This window comes from Protopterus annectens, chromosome 9.part0, assembly GCF_019279795.1.
Source record: "Protopterus annectens isolate FY-2018-M chromosome 9.part0, PAN1.0, whole genome shotgun sequence".
Taxonomy (NCBI): domain Eukaryota; kingdom Metazoa; phylum Chordata; order Ceratodontiformes; family Protopteridae; genus Protopterus; species Protopterus annectens.
In genome coordinates, this window is record NC_056743.1 from 992940772 (window position 1) to 992962550 (window position 21779).

Below are 21779 nucleotides of genomic sequence, written 5' to 3' on the forward strand. Positions count from 1 at the left end.
TACTCTGGAATAAACTACCTATTTATATCAAACAAAGCTCCTCATCAGCACTCCAAGAAAAATCTTGATATTTGGATGGGAAACAGGAAATTCACCCTGGGGATCACTTCTGTGGTTCTGCTCGACAGGGGCACAGGAAAATATTTTTTTCTTGGGTGGCGAAAGCCAGGGTACCATTTTTTGGCTAGGCTTATATAGGCCTTACGGCCAATAGCCCAGTACCTACCTATGAATTGTGTATGTGCTCTTAGCATAACAGTAGATGCTTGAGTAGATCACTGCTGCAGTAGCCGTTCCCACCCTCTGACCCCTGGGATTTGCACTCATTTTGGTACAGTGTTTTGTTTTAGTTTCTTTAGAAAATATAGATTTCTGAAAACGGGGGATAAGAAAGTTCTCAAGTTTGGCACTGTTGCTGCCCTTTGTATCATACGTTCTGAAGCAGGCAGCAGCTGCAATACATAAAGAGGGTCCTAAAAAGCCTTTGGAGGTGGACCAATCCTTGGCAGGACATATAGCATAGGCTACTGCATCAGCAATCTACTTGAATACCTACTGTTATGGTTAGAGCACTTGCACAGCTGTACTTTCTCATATGTTGTATTTGATTCCTAGATATCCACCTATATTTGTTATGAAATTGAGTAATCTATTTTAATTAATATTTGATATTTGGGTGGATGTCCTGATCATACACATTTGTCTTCATCGAAATAGCAAACTGTTCTCACACTATGTGTTTTATTCCTGCAACAATCATCTACATCTTATACGATATTTAGGAACCCATTTATTGACTCGACTGAAAATGTAATAAGTGGGTGGATGTCCACATCACAGGTGATCCTTTTTGGAAACAACTCATGTCACAAAAGTTATATTTATATACCGCACATAAACAAGTATGACAGTAAAGTATGTACCGCATCTGCTTCTTAAACTCTTCATCTCTAATCCTGTGTGTGTGAATATAAACTGCAATTACAAATGAAAAAGGGAATGCTTGTGCATGTTACTGATAAGGCATGCAGAAAGTGCCACAAGTGATTTTTTTTTTTCAAAGTTTGGGATCAGTACCTGGAAAAACACCAACTTACCATAGATGTTCCAGTACTGGCAGAAAACAGTCATGATTTATCTGTGCATGGCAGCCCTGTAGTGTCTTGTCATACTCGCATTATAACTGGCAAATTCTTTAAGACAGTAACATATTTTTGTCATAAGGAGTAGCCCCTTTATTAGTCATATAAAAAATGTTTACAAAAAACACCACTTCAGCCTTGAGGAGGCCTCTAAAATAAACTGACAGCTATTACTTTGTGGTACTGGATCAGTACTCCCATTTCATCCATGAAGACATAACAGTCCAGGAAATGTCTGAAAATTTTTATAAAACTGTATGCTAGCATTTCCGGCAGATGGTGGTTACACACAGCCTTCTGTAAGCACCTTGGTAATAATTTAGCACTACTGTATACTGAAAGCCGTATAACATCTTCATCTCTGTTTGTCTTAAAATACAACTGGTTTTGTATTAGAACATTACCCCACCACGATTTTCACACAGGAATGGGTGTGTCCTACACAACTGACAGGGTTGAGTGACAAGCCATGCAGATTATACAGTGAGATGGTGAATATCCATTGTGAGTATTCATTCTCTGGCCGTTCTTAAACACAGGCTTCATGCTTTTTTATGTTATCTTTAATTACAATTACTATAGCTTATAGTACACGATATGTAAAGCAGAGATTGAATAAAGTTATTCTCATTTTCTACATTTATAAAAGTGTACTGACTTGCTTTGTCACTTTGTGTATGGTAAGAAGTGGGTCAGAAGGGCAGTATGTACCCAGTATCCACAAGTTCCCGTTTTGCAGTTCATGCCCATAACCCGTGCACCTCCCACCTTTCTTTGGTTTAATCCTGTGCAGTACTTGATTTTGCAGGTTTCCCCCCTTCAACCCCCCCCACCTACCGCCTTTCTTTAAGCATTTTTCTGGAGATAAAGCAACAAGCAATAATCTGAAGCTGTGGAACAATGAATACACACAATAAATGCAATAAAAAAAAGACCTCCCAGAAAGGTCACCCCCCCTCACCTTTACAGAATACGAATTGTAAGTCTGTATAATACTTTTTGTATGTGCAGCATATCATATGTTCGCACCCCCCTTTAAAGAATTTTAATTCCCAGTGTAATAGTGCAACACTTTTGTATAAATGCAGCATATTCTGCGTTCGTTTGAATAGGTAAATCTGTTTGGATCGGTACAGCATTTCTAAGTACACGTTCTGTCAAATTATTTAGTTTAAGATGTAATTTATCAAAGCTTTTGATCACTGCAAAGTGGAAATCCTGGTACCACCAAATAAGGGAGAAAAGGCTTTGTACTGAAATAATTAAAATGTTTACCATACTCATCTTTCTGAGGACGATTTCCCCATGTTTATTCAAAAGCACTTTTCAAAATAAACTTCATGAGCAAAGTGCTGGGCGGGGTTTGGGCGGTCCTTGCTACTGCGCATCTGGCAGGGTAATGTTCCAATACAAAATCTCTTACTCAACAGACAAATGGCTAGGTTGATGGATTCTAGCAAACCACCAAGAGGACAAAACAAATGGTTAGCCAATAATTACTACACTATATACCACAGAAAACAAAAAGTAGGAGACCAGTGGCAGTAGAATAAATTGCAAAACAAATTATCACAAGACCAAAAGCTATCAGATGTGGGTGCTATTGACTAAGATGGGGGTATCCATACCAAAGCCAATGACCTACTCTTTTGTTTAAAAATTACTACTAAATCAGTCTGTTCTGTTAAATCATTTGCGGGTATAAATATATCTATTTAATCCTAATCTTCTCAGTTGAAGTTATCAAAATTCTATAAATCTGTTTTTAACATAGTTCTCAACCTTCCATCTCCAAAATGAGGAACACTAGCCCTCATAATGTGAAACAAATGGGCACAATGTGGAACACATACTTATGGCTTACCAACAGCTTCAACTAGGAAGGCCATAGGATGGTTAAAATATGTTGGTTTTACTTATACATATCTTTTAATGAATTAATATGATCCATTTCTATTTACCATGGGTATCACTTAAAAAAATTCCTAACACAGAATGTGTGACAGAGTCTTTCAATTTGGAACTTCGAGGAACATGAACTTTTTAAGACCCCAAATGAGGTACGTTCCTCGCAATGAGGTACACTTGAGAGGTGTGTTTTTTAAAAATAAAGTTTACAACTATAACACCGACTCAGCAGTGTTGACCACCCGCCCCGAGTGTAATAGCTCCTCCCCTTAGGAGCACGCCCTTCAAAAGAAACCCGCCTCTACAATCACGTAAATAAGTCAAACGAAAGAAATTACTGTGATACTCCTAAATAGTTAGTTGGCCACGTTGATTCACTTACGTATCTAATCGGATCTTTTTCAGCGCCACAACTTCCCCGGTGATTTTGTTTTTAGCCTTATATACTACACCGTATGTACCCTCACCAATTTTCTCTACTTTCTGGAAATTCTCCATGCCTAAGTCCCTAAGTAGGCAACAAGGGACGGATAATTCGAAATCCTAGACCCGTACCGTACGTACAAGTTTTGCTTTAACAAAGTAACTAGACCGGTTCTTCCCGCGTTCTGCTCGTCCCGCCCTCTCCAGTTTCTATTGGCGAACGACCGATAGATTCGACGTGAGACGTAGAACTTGGTAACCGGTAGTTGGGTTTGACATTAAACAGGTGATACTGTCTTTCCATTGGTATTTTTCCATAATCATTACTGAACAGTGTTTGTAGTTGTAAGTATATCAGTATAAAGCATCTACATTATTTGTTATCAATACACAGCCGAAGCCTTGCAACAAATAACATTTTTGAACGCTTAGTTTCAGTGGAAATCATGAGCGCGTTCCTTTTGTGGTTAGTAAGCTGTCGGCCCAGCTGTTTCTGGTATTACCGAGACATGTATTTGTGCAGATGCACACTTATTCAAGTTAGCTCATTAATCAGAAACTACATTTTTAAGGTTTACGTTTGAATACTGGAACTCAACGGTGACTAACAAGGTGTCTGTCTTGTTGTGCTGAAAAGTTGACCGTAAGACTGCTTTCTATTGATTTTGATAGCAGCATACACTTGGCTCATTTCTGTGTTTTAGGTATTTGTGCTTTGTTACAAAAATGCGACAGACATCATCTTGCAGAGTCTTTCAACAAAATTACTACGAATGTGGGATATTTACGTCAATATCTGTGTGAAGTGTTTGTGCATTAGGATAAATGGAATCCTTACTGTAATTTCCAGGGACATGTAACGCTTCAGGACGCATGTTCCGATCAGCTACCAGCAAACAAGCCAACTTTGTGCAAAAATTACTGTTAATCGTCGTAAAGCCGTAAATGTAGAATAATTTAAATATTATTGTACTCTACGTATGGCTGTTTGTAAAGGTGGTACAATGTACAAATAGCGACAGCTATTAATTGCGTACGTCATGACGCCCAGCGACGCAACACGATCCTGAATTATATTTCGTTGAATAACGGCAACGAAAGTGTTGTAAATTTATACTGGTATACGTTTATTTAAAATGATTTACTTGTTTTCATTAGATTTTGAATAGTACATATTATAAATGAGCTCCTTCACTATATCATTACGATTTATAAGGGTCTTCTTTTACCCCGTGCGCAATTTCTACGTATGTTATTTTGGAGATTATGCTACCTTAGTTCAGGGGGATCAAAGTCAAAAGTAATGTTTTATTTTGAGGCTATCCAATGACGACTATTTCTCCATACGGTTGACGGCATGCCTCTCAACTTTGTCCGCCAAAAACTGGCGATCTGGGGGAGAAAAGGTGGTGTAGTGACTTAAAACAGCAACAGTTACTATTTTTATTATTTCAGAAAGTACGTATTCACATTTTTCAGCTTTTCATGATGTGCATTACCATAATAAATAAAACATCAGTACTGCAACTTTTCAAGATTATAGTGCTAATATTTTTAACGTACGTTTGTTTTCTGGCATAGTTCGACTGGGGACACACAAAGACACCCTTTGCAGGCAGCGAAGGTTTGGGGTGAAAATTGCCATCGCAGATAGAAAATGCGGGAAGCACAGCTGTACACAAGTGCAAGAATACAGCTGAAGTTAAATAATATGTAAATACAGTTAAGACTGTAGAGAGGAAAAAAATCGCGGTTTGAATACGATTTCACCAATGTGCAGACATTCTTTGGAAATATATTCATAGGTTTAGTAGTAACTGTCTGTGCAAAAGGAACAGATTGTAGTGTGTCGTCGTGGGTCTGCTGACGTCTGTGGGATGCACTGGATATATTAAAGATTAGACCAGAGAGAAGACTCTGCATACTGTCATATCTCTCGACCTCTTTTTAAGCTCATAAAAATGTGAACATAGACAAAATAATGGGGGAAACAAAGGCCCCAAGACACCGAGAGATTTTAAATATTCTTATAAACTTATACAGTTGTTAGAGTAACAGGTCTTGTGCTAGCATACTCGGAATCAAACGTCTGTCGTTATTTAGTGTCTTCAGTCCTCGATGATTTGCCAAAAAAAACACAGATTTTATGAGGAACAGACCAAATATGAGGCAAAAATCTGGACAGCTGAGGGGGTATGCATACGGTATAAACTGTAGAGTTCAGTTCAAGACAGGTAGGCAGCGGTAGTGTTGGACTGGATAGGGTGAGCAGTAGCATAGCCAAGACTTAATGAGTTGCCTTAGGAAAAGAGGGATGGAGTTCTCACATTTAATTTCTCCAAGTCTTTTGTGTTTCTAATACCATGATTGGAATGGACCCTATTCCTAAGTTAAAGTATGATTGAAGTTCATAGGTTGGTACTAGGCTATCGGCCCTAGGGGCCTATACAAGCGTAGCCGTAACAATTCCCTGGATATTTTTTCCCCACAATATTTACTTATCTGGACCCCTGTCTAGCAGGGTGACTGACATGATCCCCGGGGTGAATTTCCTATCTTCCATCCAATCATCAAGATTCCATTTGAAGAGGGCCAAGGAGGCGCTCTGCTTGACATGTATGGGGAGTCTCTGGGTCAGGAACCTATCCCTCCAGCATGTTTTGTTCATTGTGATGACAAGGTTTAGATCCCTGGAGCATGTGGCTCTGAGGGATTGGGATTTCTTTTAAGTGGAGCATGTCCAACAGCTCAGGGTTCGACATGGCCTTGTATGTTAAGCAGAGATCGCCTCTGAGTAGACAATATGCCACAGAGTATAGCTGGAGTTTGACAGCATATGGCATTTGATTTAGGCCTGTGATTCTTTCAGTGAGGTATTTCTGTGGCCTTTCCAGCTGTTGCAGATGTCTTGTGAGGTACATACCAAACTGGGCATTATACTCTATAATGGGTCTAATGAGGGATGAGTGCAGTGGGACAATGACCTCCTTTTTTCTGGAAAAAAGTCCTTGGTGATGAGGTGTGCCACATAGGATTTCCTGACTGTTGTGGCGATGCGGTTATTGAAAGTGAGACCACTGTCCACCTGTGTCCCTAAGTCTCTCATCACACTTTCGATGTTTAGTGTACTGACACCTATGTGGTAATTCATGGGTACATGTTTTTTTCCCAAGGGGGATAACTATGCATTTGTTGATATTAAGCTTGAGCCCATGGCTCTGGCACCAGGCATCTGTTTCTGTAAGGCCCTTTTGTAGAATATCCACATCATTTGGGGATTCAATAATGGCTCCCAGTTTGCAGTCATCTGCGAACTTTGTTAGCCAGAGTCCCTTAGTGATGGCCTGTACTTCAAAGAAGTAGATGCCAAACAAGAGTGGTCCCAGGACTGAACCCTGAGGTACTCCACTTGTCTGGAGCTGGATTTGGAGTCTGCTACTGTAAGTAAGCCAGTTGGCAACCCATCGAGTGACGTAGGGATTTTATGCCCAGCTTAGTAAGTTTATCTGTGATTCCAGAGTGGGGGATGGTGTCGAAGGCCTTGGTGAGGTCCAGATAGGCTGTGTGGACTGCCTTACCCTCGTCCACAGCTCTGGAGACTGATTAGAAGAAGTCAATCAGATTCAGGAGACAAGATCGGCCCCTCACAAACCCAAACTGGGTGGGGGTCCAGTGTTTGAAGGTTGCCAATGTCTTTGTTTATAAGTTGCATGATGATGCGTCCCATGCCCTTGCAGATCAGGCTTGTCGGACTGATGGGACGGTAGTTCCCGGGATCCGAGGTGGATCCCCCCTTGTGGCATGGGATAACTGTAGCTGTGCGCCACTCAGTGGGCACGAAGCCTGAGGTGAGGCTATGATTAAACATGATACTTGGGTGAGGTGCCAGTTAATTTTGTAGTTCATGTAGTACACAGCCTGGGATGTCATCTGGTCCCATGGATGCTGTATTCGTAGCTTTAGAGAGTGCAGTTTCTACCTGTGTGGCTGTGATTACCGGAATTTGGCAATCTAAATTGATCTGCCAGGATATTGGCAATATCCTTGGGAAGAGTATATTTAATGCCATTCTGTTGTAGTTCAGAGCAGATCTGAGCATTGCCCTTTAGATTCTTGACATAATTGTAGAATGCCTTGTGGTTGTCTTTGGAATCTTTGGCAGTTTTATTTTTGCAACTAGCTTTTGAGGATTTTAGGAGGGAGCTCAGCTTCTTACCAAGGCTGGTGAGGGAGTTTTTTGCATCCTGGGATTTTCCTCTTTTCTGCAGCATTTTTTTCCTTCTGTTGTATAGTTTGTTTATAGCAGGGGTCCACCAGATTATCTTCCTTTTTTTGGTGAAGAGCATCTTGGTTCTTTTTGGGATGGCACGATTCATGCACGAGTGGATGTGATCGTATAGTGCCTTAGTGTAGGATTCTGCAGTCTGACTTCAGTAGCATGAAGTTGGCTTTGGAGAAGTTTTTTAAGGAGGTTTCCTTACTGGGGGGTGGGATGTGGATGTCAAGGGTGATTTGCTTATGGTCAGACCTGACCAATGAGCGGGTGATCACTGGTGTGGAGCATCTATCTCCATGTTGGTAATGACCAGGTCTAGGATATTGGAGCCCCTGGTGGGACAATGGATTAGTTGATCCAGGGCGTTGAAATTTATGAATTCCAAGAACCGTTGGGAAAAGGAGTTGGTACCTGAGTAGTTTTCCCAGTTAATGGCAGGGTAGTTGAAATCACCCAGTATTAGGGTGTTTGGTTGTATCTTAATATTTTCCAGTATGTTTAGAAAGGGTGGGGGATCTGTAGCAAGCTACAATTTGGATTGCAGTCTTACCTAGTGTTAGTTGCACCTGGAGAATTTCAGATGCATTCTGTTGGGCAACTAGCCTGGAGGTGTGAATATGGACACTCCTCCACCTTTAGTGTTTCGGTCTTGGTTTTGTGGCCAAAAAGTGTGGTAAGAGTTGTAGCCTGGTATTGCATGGGTGCTCTCTGGAGCCTTGAACCAGGTCTCAGTTACTACACAGATATAGATGTTCTCCATTTTTAGGAGTGCTTCGAGAGATTGCATTTTGAGGTTTAGAATTCTAGCATTGAGTAGCATTACCTTCAGATTCTGCATGCTTGTATCTGTTATGGTGGTGGTTTTATCCTTTGAACCTTGCCTAAAAAAGGCACTATAGGGGTGGCAAGAGCTTCAGCTAGTAACTTGAATCCCAGGAGTGACAGGTGCAGACCATCTCTTGCAAAGCATTGTGGTTTGTTGGTCATGTCTTCCCAGGCAGACATATACTGGATCCCCTTTGAATGATTGAAGTCAATCATTTTGTCCTTATACTGTGGTATCATTCTGGGCGAAGGCAGGATGCTACCCGGAGCTAGGGTCATACCTGCCTGGGCCACATGATCCAAGAGCTCTTCTATGTCTCTCTTCATGTAGTCCATGGGGGTACATCTCAAGTCATTCACTCCAGCATGGACAATGACAGAGTCGTATTTGTACTTGTTGTGGAGTGACTTGAGTGCATGTGTTATGTGGCGGATCCTGGCACCCGACAGGCAGCTGACTGTAATTTTCTCCTTGTTTAGCCTGGTGAATCGGACATCAATGTGCCTGACTATAGAGTCACCTATGACTAAGTGTTGGGTACATTGTCTTGCCTTAGAGGCTGTTGGATGGCACACTGGTGTTGTGAGCTATGTGTCACTTTGGTTTTGACTGGTGTTTGTTTGCGTTTCAGCTTCGGAGGTCCTTGTTGCTTGGACAGGTTAATGTTAAGGGCCTCCGCATATGTGGGTTTACTGTTGCTATGTGTGGGTGTTGATGGTGTGGGTTTTGAAGGGCTATGAGTTGCTTGAGGTGTACTGCAGGTGTTAACCTTCTCCTCTTAACTGTCTAGCACAATCTTGGCCGGAGAGGGCTTTGCTTCCAGTTTGGCTATGTAAGTGCATCTGTCTCAGGTTGTAGTGTTGGGTGGTAGGAGGAGAGGATTGTCTGTGTACATGAGGCAGTTGCCGCATTGCCCCAGTATGCCCAGATTCACCAGGTGTACAGGAGAAATCACCGGAAGCTGACCCTTGGACATGCTTGTTATGTGCTTTTTTTTGTAAAGTATAAGAACTGTTTTCCCTTACCTTTGCAAGGTACTTTGCAGTTATAGGCTGTTTAGTGCCTACAATTAATTTCTCCTTATTGACAAGGAGAGTTGAGTGCTTGTATCAGTTTCAGGCTTCCTAGTGCTTTCCAGCAGGTTCTAGAGCAAGTGCTAGTCACAGGGGTTCAGATTTTAGTGCTACTACTGAGAAACCAGCTAGTTCTAAGGGAAATTTTGAAGAGCAGACTTTCTGGCACCTGGAATAGTTTAACTGTAGCCTCGCAGTGCTGCACGATGCGAAAAATGTGCAAACACACACGTTTTTAAGCCAGAAAGTTGAAAGGGATAGAAACCAGCCCAAAAAGGCTAATAAAATTACAATTTCAGAGCTGGAAACCACTCCTCTAGCATTAGATAGGCAGTACAATGCTCACCACTCCCACTGGTAAAGCAGTAGGACTTCCCTATACCACAGCAAGGTCTGGATAGCTCTGAATACAGAAAATGAAGTCCTGAGACAAGCAAAGCCTGGGTTATGGACTGGCTAGGAAAGGTGGGAAACGAGCAAACAAGATAGTTTTTTTTTTTTTTTGGTTAAAACAGGCTCAACTATGCAATAATACAGTAAATAAACACAGAAGAGGCTAACACACTTGAGTGTGTAGTCCTCAACAGTAAATGCAATTAAAACTCTACAAAATTAGCAATTTAAAACTTTTTAAATGAAGCAAGGCACGTGCACAACTGAAAAACGATTTGAGGCAGTAATACAGCAGAATAAGTAGCTAGTCTACATATACAGAGAAGTCTATATATATATATACAGAAAAGCAGCTAAAACACAATTCAGATGCAGTGCAACCTAGAGCATTTGAGTTGTAGCAATATTAAGGCAATTAAAGTTATAATAAATGCTGTAAAATATACTCTATATTTCCAAAATGTTTGAGAAGCACAGTTGGAACACAAGGAGATTCAGGCAATTTTTTTTTTTGAAAGGGAAAAAGGAGAAACAGAAGGCCTTCTCAGTTGCTCTCTCTGTATTAGGTAGAATGAGCTAATGACACTAGACTGGGAGGAGTGTCCCAGATCAAATTTACAGTAGGGGCGGGCAACTGCAAAGCCACCAAGTATAACAGAGACACGAACAGGGAGGGAGGGTGGCGACCAATACTAAAGCTATTAGCCTACGCTCTTTAGACAGTAAACACTACAGAAAGCCACAAAATTAAAGTTTTTAAACAGGTTAAGGTGCAAGGAGACTCTACAGAATGCTTTTAACTGTAAACAAATCAGTTACCTGTGCAGACTAGTTAATAGCAATAAAATGCACTAAAAACTATGCAGCAGGCAATAAAAAGTGCTATATATAAATTGCTAGAAACAATCCGTATAAATAATCCAAAAAAACAGGATACTTGTATATCTCAGGTCAGAGTTGTAGTCCACGCCCCTCCTCCACTCTGCTCAGTGTGTATAGACAGAAATCCTCTCAAAGTTAGGGCTTAAATACCAGAAGATACAACCTTAGACAACTTTTTTTTAAAAAAAAGCACAAAAGAACCAGCCCCTAATAGCCAGCAGCCAATTAACATAATCTAGCCAAGGTAAAGAAAGGCTTCTGCTAATTCAAGATGGCCTGTTCGTGTGCTTTGAACAATCACTGTAGAGACAGAGGCACAGAGCCAGCAAATCTGAACTAGGACAATACTAAAGCTATTAGCCTACGCTCTTTAGGACAGTATACACTACAGAAAGCCACAAAATAAACGTTTTTAAACGGATAAAGGTGCAAAGAGACTCTATAGAATGCTTTTAACTGCAAACAAATCAGTTACCCGTGCAGATTAGTTAATAGCAATAAAATGCACTAAAAACTATGCAGCAGGCATAAAAAGTGCTATATATAAATTGCTAGAAACAATAATTGTTTCAGTCTTTAATGTCAGCCAAAAGTGCTGTTCGTGGCACTTGCAATATGCCCAGTAATGACTCTTCCTGCAATTCGTACGCTGTTATATGTATTGGTAGCATATTTAAATACAATTGTCGATTAATCCATTGTACCTACTACTATTGGAACTGTCTGGGTATTGTTCTTCCACATTGCTCTCATTTCTGCCAGCAAATCCTGATATGTTTTTGACTTGGTGTTTTTCTGTACACAACAAACTGTAATGGGTGTGGCGACTTCAATGATCACTGCTACTTTTGCCTTCTTTACCTGTTCCACTATTTCTGGTTTTCTAGCAGCTGTCTTTTGAACTTAGTAATGGGTGATCCCATGTAATGTAGACTTCATCATTTTCTCTGATGCTTTGTGGCTCATGCTTCCAGTGTTTTTCAGCCACTTCAGTACCATAATGTTTGCACAATCCCCAGTACAAGTCTTTGCCACATTTATTATGCCTTTCAGTATGCAGTCCTTTTGCCATTAGAACGTCACAGCCATTAACAAGGTGTGCAGCTGTTTCCAATTCTGTTTTACAAAACCTACATTTGTCTGTTTCTCCCACATGTTCAGTGGACTTTGTAAACCAACATGTACGTAGCCCACTATCTTGGGCCGCCAGTCGTTTTATGTCTTGGTTTGCATTCGCCTCTCTTTAACCATTCCTGTGTTCGATCCTGATCAACATGAGGTTCTTTCAGAAGTTTTCTGTACTTGCAACTATCTATGTATTTTCCACATTTCTTGCCTTCTCATCTGTTCTTCACCTTATATTCTTTCTTTTGTTTTTTGGCACATTCAGTTGTTACCTGATTTTTATATATTTCTGGTTTGATTTCCATTCCTGCTTGACACCATTATGCTTCTGCTGGATTAAGCAGAGAAGTCATCTTAGATTTATTCTCCTCATGTTTCAAAACTTTCACTACATTTGGGTCTTGTGAGGTCAGCAGATGTGTGCAGTCCCACGGTTGCAGATCTGTACATGCATTCAATTTCAAGGAGGCCCATCCCTCCTTCAAAATGGGGAATATACAATCTTGGTATGCCCTGATTTTATAAATCATTTGGTGAGCATGAAGCATCCTTCTTGTTTTCCTGTCTAATCTACCAAACACATTTTGGGGCCATTCAATCACTCCAAAACTGTAAGTTAGGACAGGAAGAGCAAATTGGTTTATAGCTTGAATATAGCTTGAATTTTCTTCCTAGAGGTCATCACTGTTTTCAGGATTAATTAAAGTCTTCTAAAATATTCCTTATAGGTTCATCAAGATTTCTCAGTTTATTTGCATTTGTTCATGTTTTATTGTTGATCCTTCATCAATTTCCAAATATTTATACACTCCCTCTTGCTCAAGTTCTTTTTTATCACATTCTTGTCCCAGACCAATGTTTTCTTGATACTGTGGTTCTCCTGCTTTAAAGGTTGCTTTTGCACATTTATTAAGACCAAATGACATTCTTGTATCATCCGAAAAAGTTTGGCAACTTGCAGTTGTGCTTTCAGTTCCTCATCTGATAAGCTATACACTTTTAAATCGTCGACAAAAAGAGGATGGGAAGTCTTTACACTTTTGTTGTTTTCTAGGAGACAGATTATAGCCATGGCCTAAGCTGTTAAGTAGACAGCTTAATGGGTTAAGGGCAAGACAAAATCGCAGTGGTTACAAGGAGTCACCCTGGAATATCCCCCTTTGAATTATTGGTGATTTGCCAGAAAATCACAGATTTTATGAGGAATAGACCAAAACTGTGAGCCAAAAATCTGGACATTTGAGAGGTATGCATACAGTATAAATTGTAGAGTTCAGTTCAGGACAGGTAGGCAGTAGTAGTGTTGGACTGGAATAGGGTGAACTGTAGCACAGCAAAGACTTAATGAGTCGCCTCAGGGAAAGAGGGATCAAGTTCCATAGTTTGGAAAAAGATGAATATTAAAGGGAAAACTAGCAATATGTCTTGCTTTAGTAATGGAAATGAGTAATTTGTAGAACAAAGCGATCTGGCTGGTGAGTAATGCCAGAAGATGTTACTTAGATATGATCTGGATTTATGTAGAAGGATAGGAATAATGGACAGTTGAGAGTTTGTGAGTATTTTAGTTCTGGCCTGTAAAGCTGATGTAGTGCAATACAGTTGTGGGACGGACCTGTAAGGCATATTGGTTGCAAATCTGGCAACTTTGTTATAGCATTGCTCAAGGAGATGTAATTGGTTTGACTAGTATTGGAGCAGCATAAAGGAAGGCAGTGAGAAGGTAGGCTGTAACCATGTGTTTTCTATCAGAGATGATCAGGCAAGGTTTAATCATGTAGAGGGAACATAGTTTTTGATTTTTTTTTTTACAGCTTCATTTATGTGATAGTTGTATCTTTGTTCGTCATTGGTTGTGACTGAAGGAGCCTTGTATGGGTTACTCATACAATTGTTTTATTGTCAGTTATTTTAAAGTGTTGTCTTCTTGTCATCTAGTTATTTGAGAGTAAAGAGAATTAACTAGAATTTCTTTGGATTTAGTAGCAGCTGTTGGCTACTAAGCCAAACTTTGACACAGTTAAGGAATTCCTGGGTGTGCTTTTGTACAGTAGCACTGTAAAAATACTACAACAGTGGCATGTTTGCTAGCAGTGTGAAAGTTTGTTTATGCAAATATTGAGGTGTAGGAGACCAAGGATGGAATCTTGGGGAAACACTTACTCACATGGGAGAGAAAAGAAGAGCTGCAGTTTTTCCATTGTACTGCCTGACCTCTACTCTACAGGTAGCTTTCAAACCAGGAGAGCAAGCTATTGTTAAGCCCTATGAAGGGGAGCTGCTGAAGTAGTTTTGAGTGGGAAACTGAATCAAAGGTTTTGACAGATCGAGGAAGATGTTAGATGTGAGCTTCCCTGTATTTCTGTTTTGATTTGTAGTTGTACTGTGATAGGGTTGAAAGCCATGTTTTGTGGAGACAGGATGGTATGTTCAGTGATGAATTTCATTACCTGATGTTGGATGCATTTTTCTAGTATTTTAAATAGAGGTGGGAGAAATGCTATTGGTCTGTATTCTGTTGAGGCCCTGCTCTTGTGTAGCAGTAGTATGAATGAAGTAGGTTGTCGGAGACCAGAGTAGTGGGTTTAATTTTGAGAATGATTGATGTGGAAATCAGATCAAAGGAAAGGGTTCTGGGAAAGGGTTCTGCGAGGGTCAGGAGATGGATTATGATTATTTAAGAGGGAGGTGACAGACTGAATAAAATTGTGAAACTGTTTTGTCATTTTGTGTGTAAAGTATCTATGCTTATTTCTGGATGCAGCCTAAGTTCTGGAGGTAAAAGGTTGAGAGCTATGCATGGTAGGGACCCCTTAGAACTGTATACTGGATGGGTAGTTAGGTATGGTAAAAGGCAGATAAATGCCCAAATATTTTAGAAGTATATTTTCCAATTTACTTTGTACTTGTAGGTGTCTACATACTATATCTGAAAGCCTTGTTAAAGGCGAGAACTCCTTTTTTGAAATTCATATTCTAGTCAAGTCATTTTAACTTTTTGCGCTTGTATGTGTTACTCACTGTGAAGCTTCTCATATGTGCACACCCATACATTTTTCACTGCCTTTTGAGCTGAATATTGTACTATCAATGTACCATACGAGTGCTACAGAGATGATGACCCACTGTAGATTTCATATAGACAAGCACAAGTGAAAATGAAACATAAATAGAAAATGAGAAATTGTATAAGCTATATAATTAGAGAGCTGTCATTTTGAATGATATAATTTATTAGAGACTGTCTGTTATTGGCTGTAAAAACAAATTCATCCAAGTGTATTGGCTCAGGTAAACACACTGGAATGTGCAGTAACAAGTGCTGCATGGTGTGGCTGTGACATGACAACTCCTGGCATCCACTTAGAGGACTGCAGCAACATGAAGTAGGGAGATTTGTAGAATCAAGGTTAGGGAAAGGTTTTTGTATTGGGGTCAGGGGTAGAGTCTTAGAGTTAGGAATGGGGTACAAAAGAAATGATTCAGGTAGATTAATGATTAACTACTGCTGTGCAGTCAGCACCCTTGATTAGCAGTCATCACCATCTATTATCTGTCCATAGCTGTGCAAGCCAAGGCAGTGTATCCTAATGTACACAATTACCAAAGATTTTTATAACCCAGATCAATAGTGATTATTCCGATAGCACTGTTGACTGGGTCCTAACAAGTATACACTATAGCAGTGTATTAGCTGGGATTGTGGTAGTGGAACGGAATCTTACTAAAATACACAAAGGAGTAGAGACTGTGCTTCACTTGGAATTATAAAAAAGTTCACCTTTCCTTCTTTAATGATGTGTGGAGTTCCATCAACTGATCTAACATATTTAGATTTCCTTTAGACTAGGCAGTAGCCCTTTTTAAATTTATTTTTGTCAGACCTGAATCCAATAGAAAATCTGTGGGGTGACCTGAACAGGGCTGTGCACAAGAGATGTCCACACAATCTGACAGATTTGGAGTGCTTTTGCAAGGAAGAGTGGGCAAATATTGCCATGTCAAGATGTGCCATGCTGATGGACTCCTACCCAAGAAGACTGAATGGTGTAATTAAGGTGCTTCAACAAAGAATTAGTTTAAGGGTGTGCACACTTATGCAACCAGTTTGTTGTATGTTTTTTATATTTTTCCCCCCTAACAGATTTGTTTTTCAATTGAATTGTACAGGTTATAGGTCACATTAAAGGTGGGGAAAGTTTTGAAATGATTTATTGTGGTCTCATTTGTGTATATCATAAAAACCTGGAATTTTAACAGGGGTGTGTAAACTTTTTATATCTACTGTACATATTGTCTTGGAAAAACAGTGCTGTCACATCACTGACTCCAGAGTGTTTTGGAGTAGTGTTGACTATTTACTTCATTCTGGTTATAAGACCTTACTCTTTCCCACATGAGGTTGGTGACGTAATTGTACAGCATTTTCATGATTCTGTTATATATAAAAAAAGGGGGGGGGGCACATTCAGGCCCATATTCATTCAGCTTCTTTGCTTCTCTTAATTATAACTACCTACACTTCGCTGTGCACTTAATTTCTCTAAATACAGCATGCATTCATTTTTAAAATTAAAACAGATTATCTGCTACAAGTTGATCTTCCCATGAATTTTTGAAAATTGCAGCTAAGTGCTAAGATAATCTGCCCTGAATTTATGAACATTTCAACTATGACAGGTGTCTATCCAATTTTTATTATCATTTGCTCTGTCAAAGAAATTTATGTCCCTTATATTCGTCTAGGTGAAATGCCTTTCCACAAAGGTAGCCCTACTGTTGCTTTAGCTACCATTATTGTATGGTACTACTTTTTCCACTTCATAATCATAGACAGCTGTGTGTAATGTCTTCATTTGTGATATCTCATCAGCTCAACTTTGAACTCTGGAACACTGTATGGCTTTAGGCCAAAGAACAGTATAGACACTGCCTTCCTGCAAGTTGATTGTATTGACAGCCAGCAAAATTGTGGCATGTTGTAGCCTGTGAAAAAACATTTGACACAGCATAAGCTGGAGCAGGCTCTATAATGCATGGGTTTCACTCACTGTTACAAGAAGTGATTCTTTAGCTGTCTGGGACATGAAGGGTTAGCAGTTGAATGGAAAAGAGGCATTTCTCATTTCCTGCTAGATGACTTGGACATTCCTCAGGGCTTCATCTTAGGCCCACTTCCAGTATCAGTAGTTGCGACCCCTGTTGAGATTCATTTCTTGTTTAGTATGCAGAAGACCCCACTGTTGTATCAGCCGGCCTTGCTCTTGGCTGTATTCATTCAAGGCTGTAATCCAGCTTTCTTGCACTGTAGCTATGGCTTAACGCAATGTAGTTGCACTTAAATGCCTTTAAAATCAAGTCAGTGTTTTGACTAAGGTTTTCCACTCTTTTACCTCAGACGTTTACGCTGTCACTATACCCAGAGTAAGTAAACCATGTGTTTTTACATAACCTTCCTTGACCCTCTCGCCCATTGAAGCAGTCAGTTCTTCTAAGTTTCTTAGTTGTATCTTTGGTATGCAACTAAAATTTAACAAACATGCACATTGAGGTAATCAGAACTAATCAAAAGCATGATGGGTTATACAAAGGTCCAACATTTTTCTCACCTAATACCAGGCTGTCCACAGTTAATTCATATCTTCTACCCTCTTGCCTGTAGTTTGCACATCTTACAGGTCTCTCATTCCTCTCCAATAAACTAAAGTAGTTTTACAATAGAGTAGGTTTTCCAGCAGGTTACGACAGCTGGACCTTTCAGTTTTTGTCTCAGACAAATTCTAACCAAAAAGACCTTTCAATCAGTTGACTCTCGTATATCTTGGATGTGCTGATAAACTTCTGTATTTTTCCTGAATGTCCCCGTCTCTACAGTCTTATTGCTTGGAGGACTCCTCAGTGGGAACCTGAGCCATTGATTAGTAAGTTGGTTAGTAGATACTCTTTATTCTTGCTGAATCTTGGTGTCATCGATCCCTATCTATTCAGGTCATCATCAACCCCCTTTTTCCCATTTTCTATATGGGGTCAAGGATGTCACATCAGTTGTTGCCGTTTTCTTAATTCAGTGCACTGTTTTACCTTCTTTGACAAAAATGGCTGACTGTTGCATATCTTCACTCAATTTGTATCTCTTTGGTGAACACCCTTGTTTCCTTTCTCCTTCTCATAATTCTTATTCACCAGATCATTATCTGCTTTCCTTCACATGTGCCCGAACCATGTTAATCTGATTCCTTTGGCCTTCTCCCCAGTTGGAGCTACTTTGGCTTCTGCACTGATGTCCTAATTTCTTTGTCTGTCTCACATTGTGCATCCTACCAATTGTCTCTGGCACTTCAGTTCCATCACCTCCAGCTTCAACTGCTCTGCCTTCACTCCCTAGGGTTCTGTACCATATAGTTGTATATAGTCAGGTATACCAACTCAGTTTTATCCGTGAGTAAAATAAGTCTTTAAGTAGTTTTCTAAAAAAAAAAAAAATCTCCAATTGCAGTGAAAATGCCAGTGTGATCCAGTGAGCTGGATGCTGTATACTGCAGTTGTTCCTACATTCTCTGTTGTGGCTATCTCTTCATGACAACTATCCTTACATTGTTTTTCTGTTCCCAGTTTTCTGACAATCGGTAGTCTTCCTTAGTGTCACTCACTATAGATTTCCTCATTTCTCATATAGCTGACCTTTATGTTTAAACTGAGCATTTTCAGCTGAACATCTCCCTCTCATATTGTTACTGACGTTTACTCAGTATCATGCATCAGTGTTTCATGCGGTTTAATTTCTCCAAGATTTGTGGGTATTTGATACCATGACAGGAATGGATCCCATTCCTAAATCAAAGTATGAATAAAGTTCATGAAATTAGTATTGTTTCAATCTTTGATGTTAGCCAAAAGTGCTTTTCATATCACCCGCTATGTGTCCAGAATTCACCCCTTTTGCAATTCATGCAGTTACATGTATCAGTAGCATATCTATATAAGACTGTAAATTCTTTTTATGAGACCCATTGCTCCTACTACTACTTCAATATTGACCTAGTTTCTGCCTGCATATCCTGGTATTTTCTGACTTTGTCTCTCTGTATGTAAGACACTGTAATCACTGGGTGTAGCACTTTGTATGATCAAAACCACTTTTGTCTTCTTTTCATGGGCTACTTCATCTGATTTCTCGCATCTATTTTTTGAACTGTTGGTAATAGGTGATCCCATGGGATTTCAACTTCATCATTCTCTGTAAAGCTTTGTGGCTTATGTTTCCAATGCTTCTCAGCTACTTCAGTGTTGTAATATTTGCATAATACCCAGTGCAGCAGTTTTGCCAAATTATTATTCCTTTCAGTGTATAGGCTCTCTGCCATTGGTTTATCACATCTAGCAAAAAGATGTGCGACTGTTTCCAATTCTGTTTTACAAAACCTGCATTGTTTGTTTTTGTGATGTGTTCAGTGGACTTTGTAAATCAACGTGTACATAGTCTACTATCTGGGAGCAATATTAACCGTTCATCTTTTTGGTTTAAAATCACCTCTCCTTAACCATTTCTGAGTCAGATCCTGAGCGACATGAGATTGCTCCAGAAGTTTTCTGCACTTGCAACTATATTTATGCCTTTTCCACATTTCTTACCTTCTCATCTGACCCTTCTCCTTGTATTCTTTCTTTTATTTATTGGCACACGTGCTTTTTGTCTACTTTTGGTTTGATTTCCTTTCCCACTTGACACCAATATGTTTCTGCTAAATTAAGCAGGGAGGTCATCTTAGACTTGTTTTCCTCATGTTTTAAAACGTTCACTATGTTTCAATCTTGTGAGGTCAGCAGATATGTATACAGTCCTACAACTGTAGCTCTATACATATAATCCAGTTTCAAGGGGGCCCACATCTTCAGAATGTGGAGTATATAATCTTGGTATACACACTGATTTTAGAATCATTTTTCTTGACCAGCTGATCCAGTACCTTTCCATGCTAGTTAGTCACCTCAAAACTGTAAGTTAGAACAGGAAGAGCAAATTGTTTTATAGCTTGGACTTTGTTGCTAGAAGTCCGGGCTGTTTTCGATATTAATTTTAGTTTTCTAAAATATTCCTTACTAAGTTTTGTTCGCATTTGTTCATATTTTATTGTCAATCCTTCAATTCCCAAATATTTGTAGGCTCCCTCCTGCTCAAGTTTTTATATGCCATTTGAGTTCCGGACTGATATTTTCTTGGTGCTGCAGCTTTCCTGTTTTAAAGGTTGGTTTTGCATGTTTATCAAGACTAAATGGCATTCTTATATCATCTGAGAAAGTTTTGACCACTTGCAGTTGTGCTTTCAGATCCTCATGTGATGAACTGTACGGTTTTAAATCATTCAGAAAAAGAAAAGACGGTGAGAAGTCTTTACACTTTGCTGTTGTCTGGGAACCAAATTGTAACCATGACCTAATCAGTTAAGTAGGCAGCTTAATGGGTTAATGGCAAAACAAAGGAGCAGTAGTGACAGAGTCACCCTGGAATATCCCCCTTTGAATTTTTATCTCTGGGATAATAATTTGTCCTTTATTATGGCTTAGCTACAAAGTGGTTTGGTATTGCAGGTGCAACACATGAGACTCCTTTCCAAACTGCCAGTGCTTTCAATTCCTTCTTCACAGAGGCTATCCAATCTCTAGCCAGTCAACTAGCTCCTGATAGAGCCAGTCTTCTTAACTCTTCTCCGAGCTCTCTTCCTACCTTCCAATTTCTACCCACCTCTACAAATTATATCTATAAACTCATTCTAAAACTTAAACCTTGTACTCCTTCTGCTGACCAGATCCCAGCCGAATACCTGCAAAAAGCAGCTAAAGAAGTAGCTTACCCGATATCCATCCTGATTAATAGAACTACTAACGAAGGAATCATCCCTGACATATGGAAAATCTCACACATTATCCCCCTACATAAAGGTGGCAACTCAAATGAATACTCTATCAACCTATAGTCCTACTATCCCCCTTAGCAAAAATAATGGAAAAATGTATTCACCATCGGCTTCTAAACCATTTAATTCAACATAACATACTTGCTGAAAGCCAACATGGCTTTAGGCCATTCCACAGTACTACTACTGCCCTCTTATCTTTTACTGATACCATAAACAAAAACCGCAATAACAATGTTCTCTCTTCCTCTATTTATTGATTTCTCAAAAGCATTTGATATGGTAAACCACTCGCTACTTATAAATATTCTGAAATCACTCTCTCTTGATACTTTGGCTGTACAGTGGTTTACTTCTTACCTCAGCAATAGGCAACAGGCTGTGCTCTGGGAGAATAAACTATCATCCCACCTTCCAGTCTCACTCGATGTCCCTCAGGGCTCCATCCTAGGCCCTCTTTAATTCTCAATATTTATCAATGATCTCTACCTAGCTATTCCTCAGGCAACATGCATACAATATGCAGATGATTCTACTTTTAATCTGTGCAGCTGAATCTTCATCAGAATTACAATCCCTAACTCAGAAAATATTTAACATAGTTGAAACCTGGTTCTTAAAACGTTGCCTGCTCTTGAATCCCAAAAAAACAAAGCTCCTTCTCTTTACACCTACCCGAAAATCCATGCCCTTAGATTTCTCTGTCATTTCTAACAATGGCACCCTCATATCCCCTGATTCTACCACCAAACTCCTAGGAATAACTATAGACAATCACCTCAGCTTTGATAACCATATTAACAATACTATAAAAAC

General features: G+C 39.7%; 2 protein-coding genes across 3 annotated transcripts in view; one reads left to right on the top strand and one right to left on the bottom strand.

Moving 5' to 3' along the window:
- The window catches only part of CDK2 (cyclin dependent kinase 2), a 206514-nt gene extending 202957 nt beyond the window's left edge, over positions 1–3557 (bottom strand). Inside the window, exon 1 of the mRNA XM_044083766.1 lies at positions 3433–3557. Coding sequence (XP_043939701.1) covers positions 3433–3548 — 116 coding nt within the window. The 5' untranslated portion in view covers positions 3549–3557. The remainder of the gene's footprint in view (positions 1–3432) is intronic.
- Positions 1–21779, top strand: part of PMEL (premelanosome protein) — a 706375-nt gene that overhangs the window by 355846 nt on the left and 328750 nt on the right. The window contains exon 1 of one of the 2 annotated variants that reach the window (XM_044083765.1): positions 3655–3759. The exons of the other annotated variant lie outside the window; for it this stretch is intronic. The gene's annotated coding sequence lies outside the window, so the exon portion shown is untranslated. Of the gene's footprint in view, positions 1–3654; positions 3760–21779 lie in introns of those variants that run through there. 2 annotated transcript variants of the gene reach the window in all.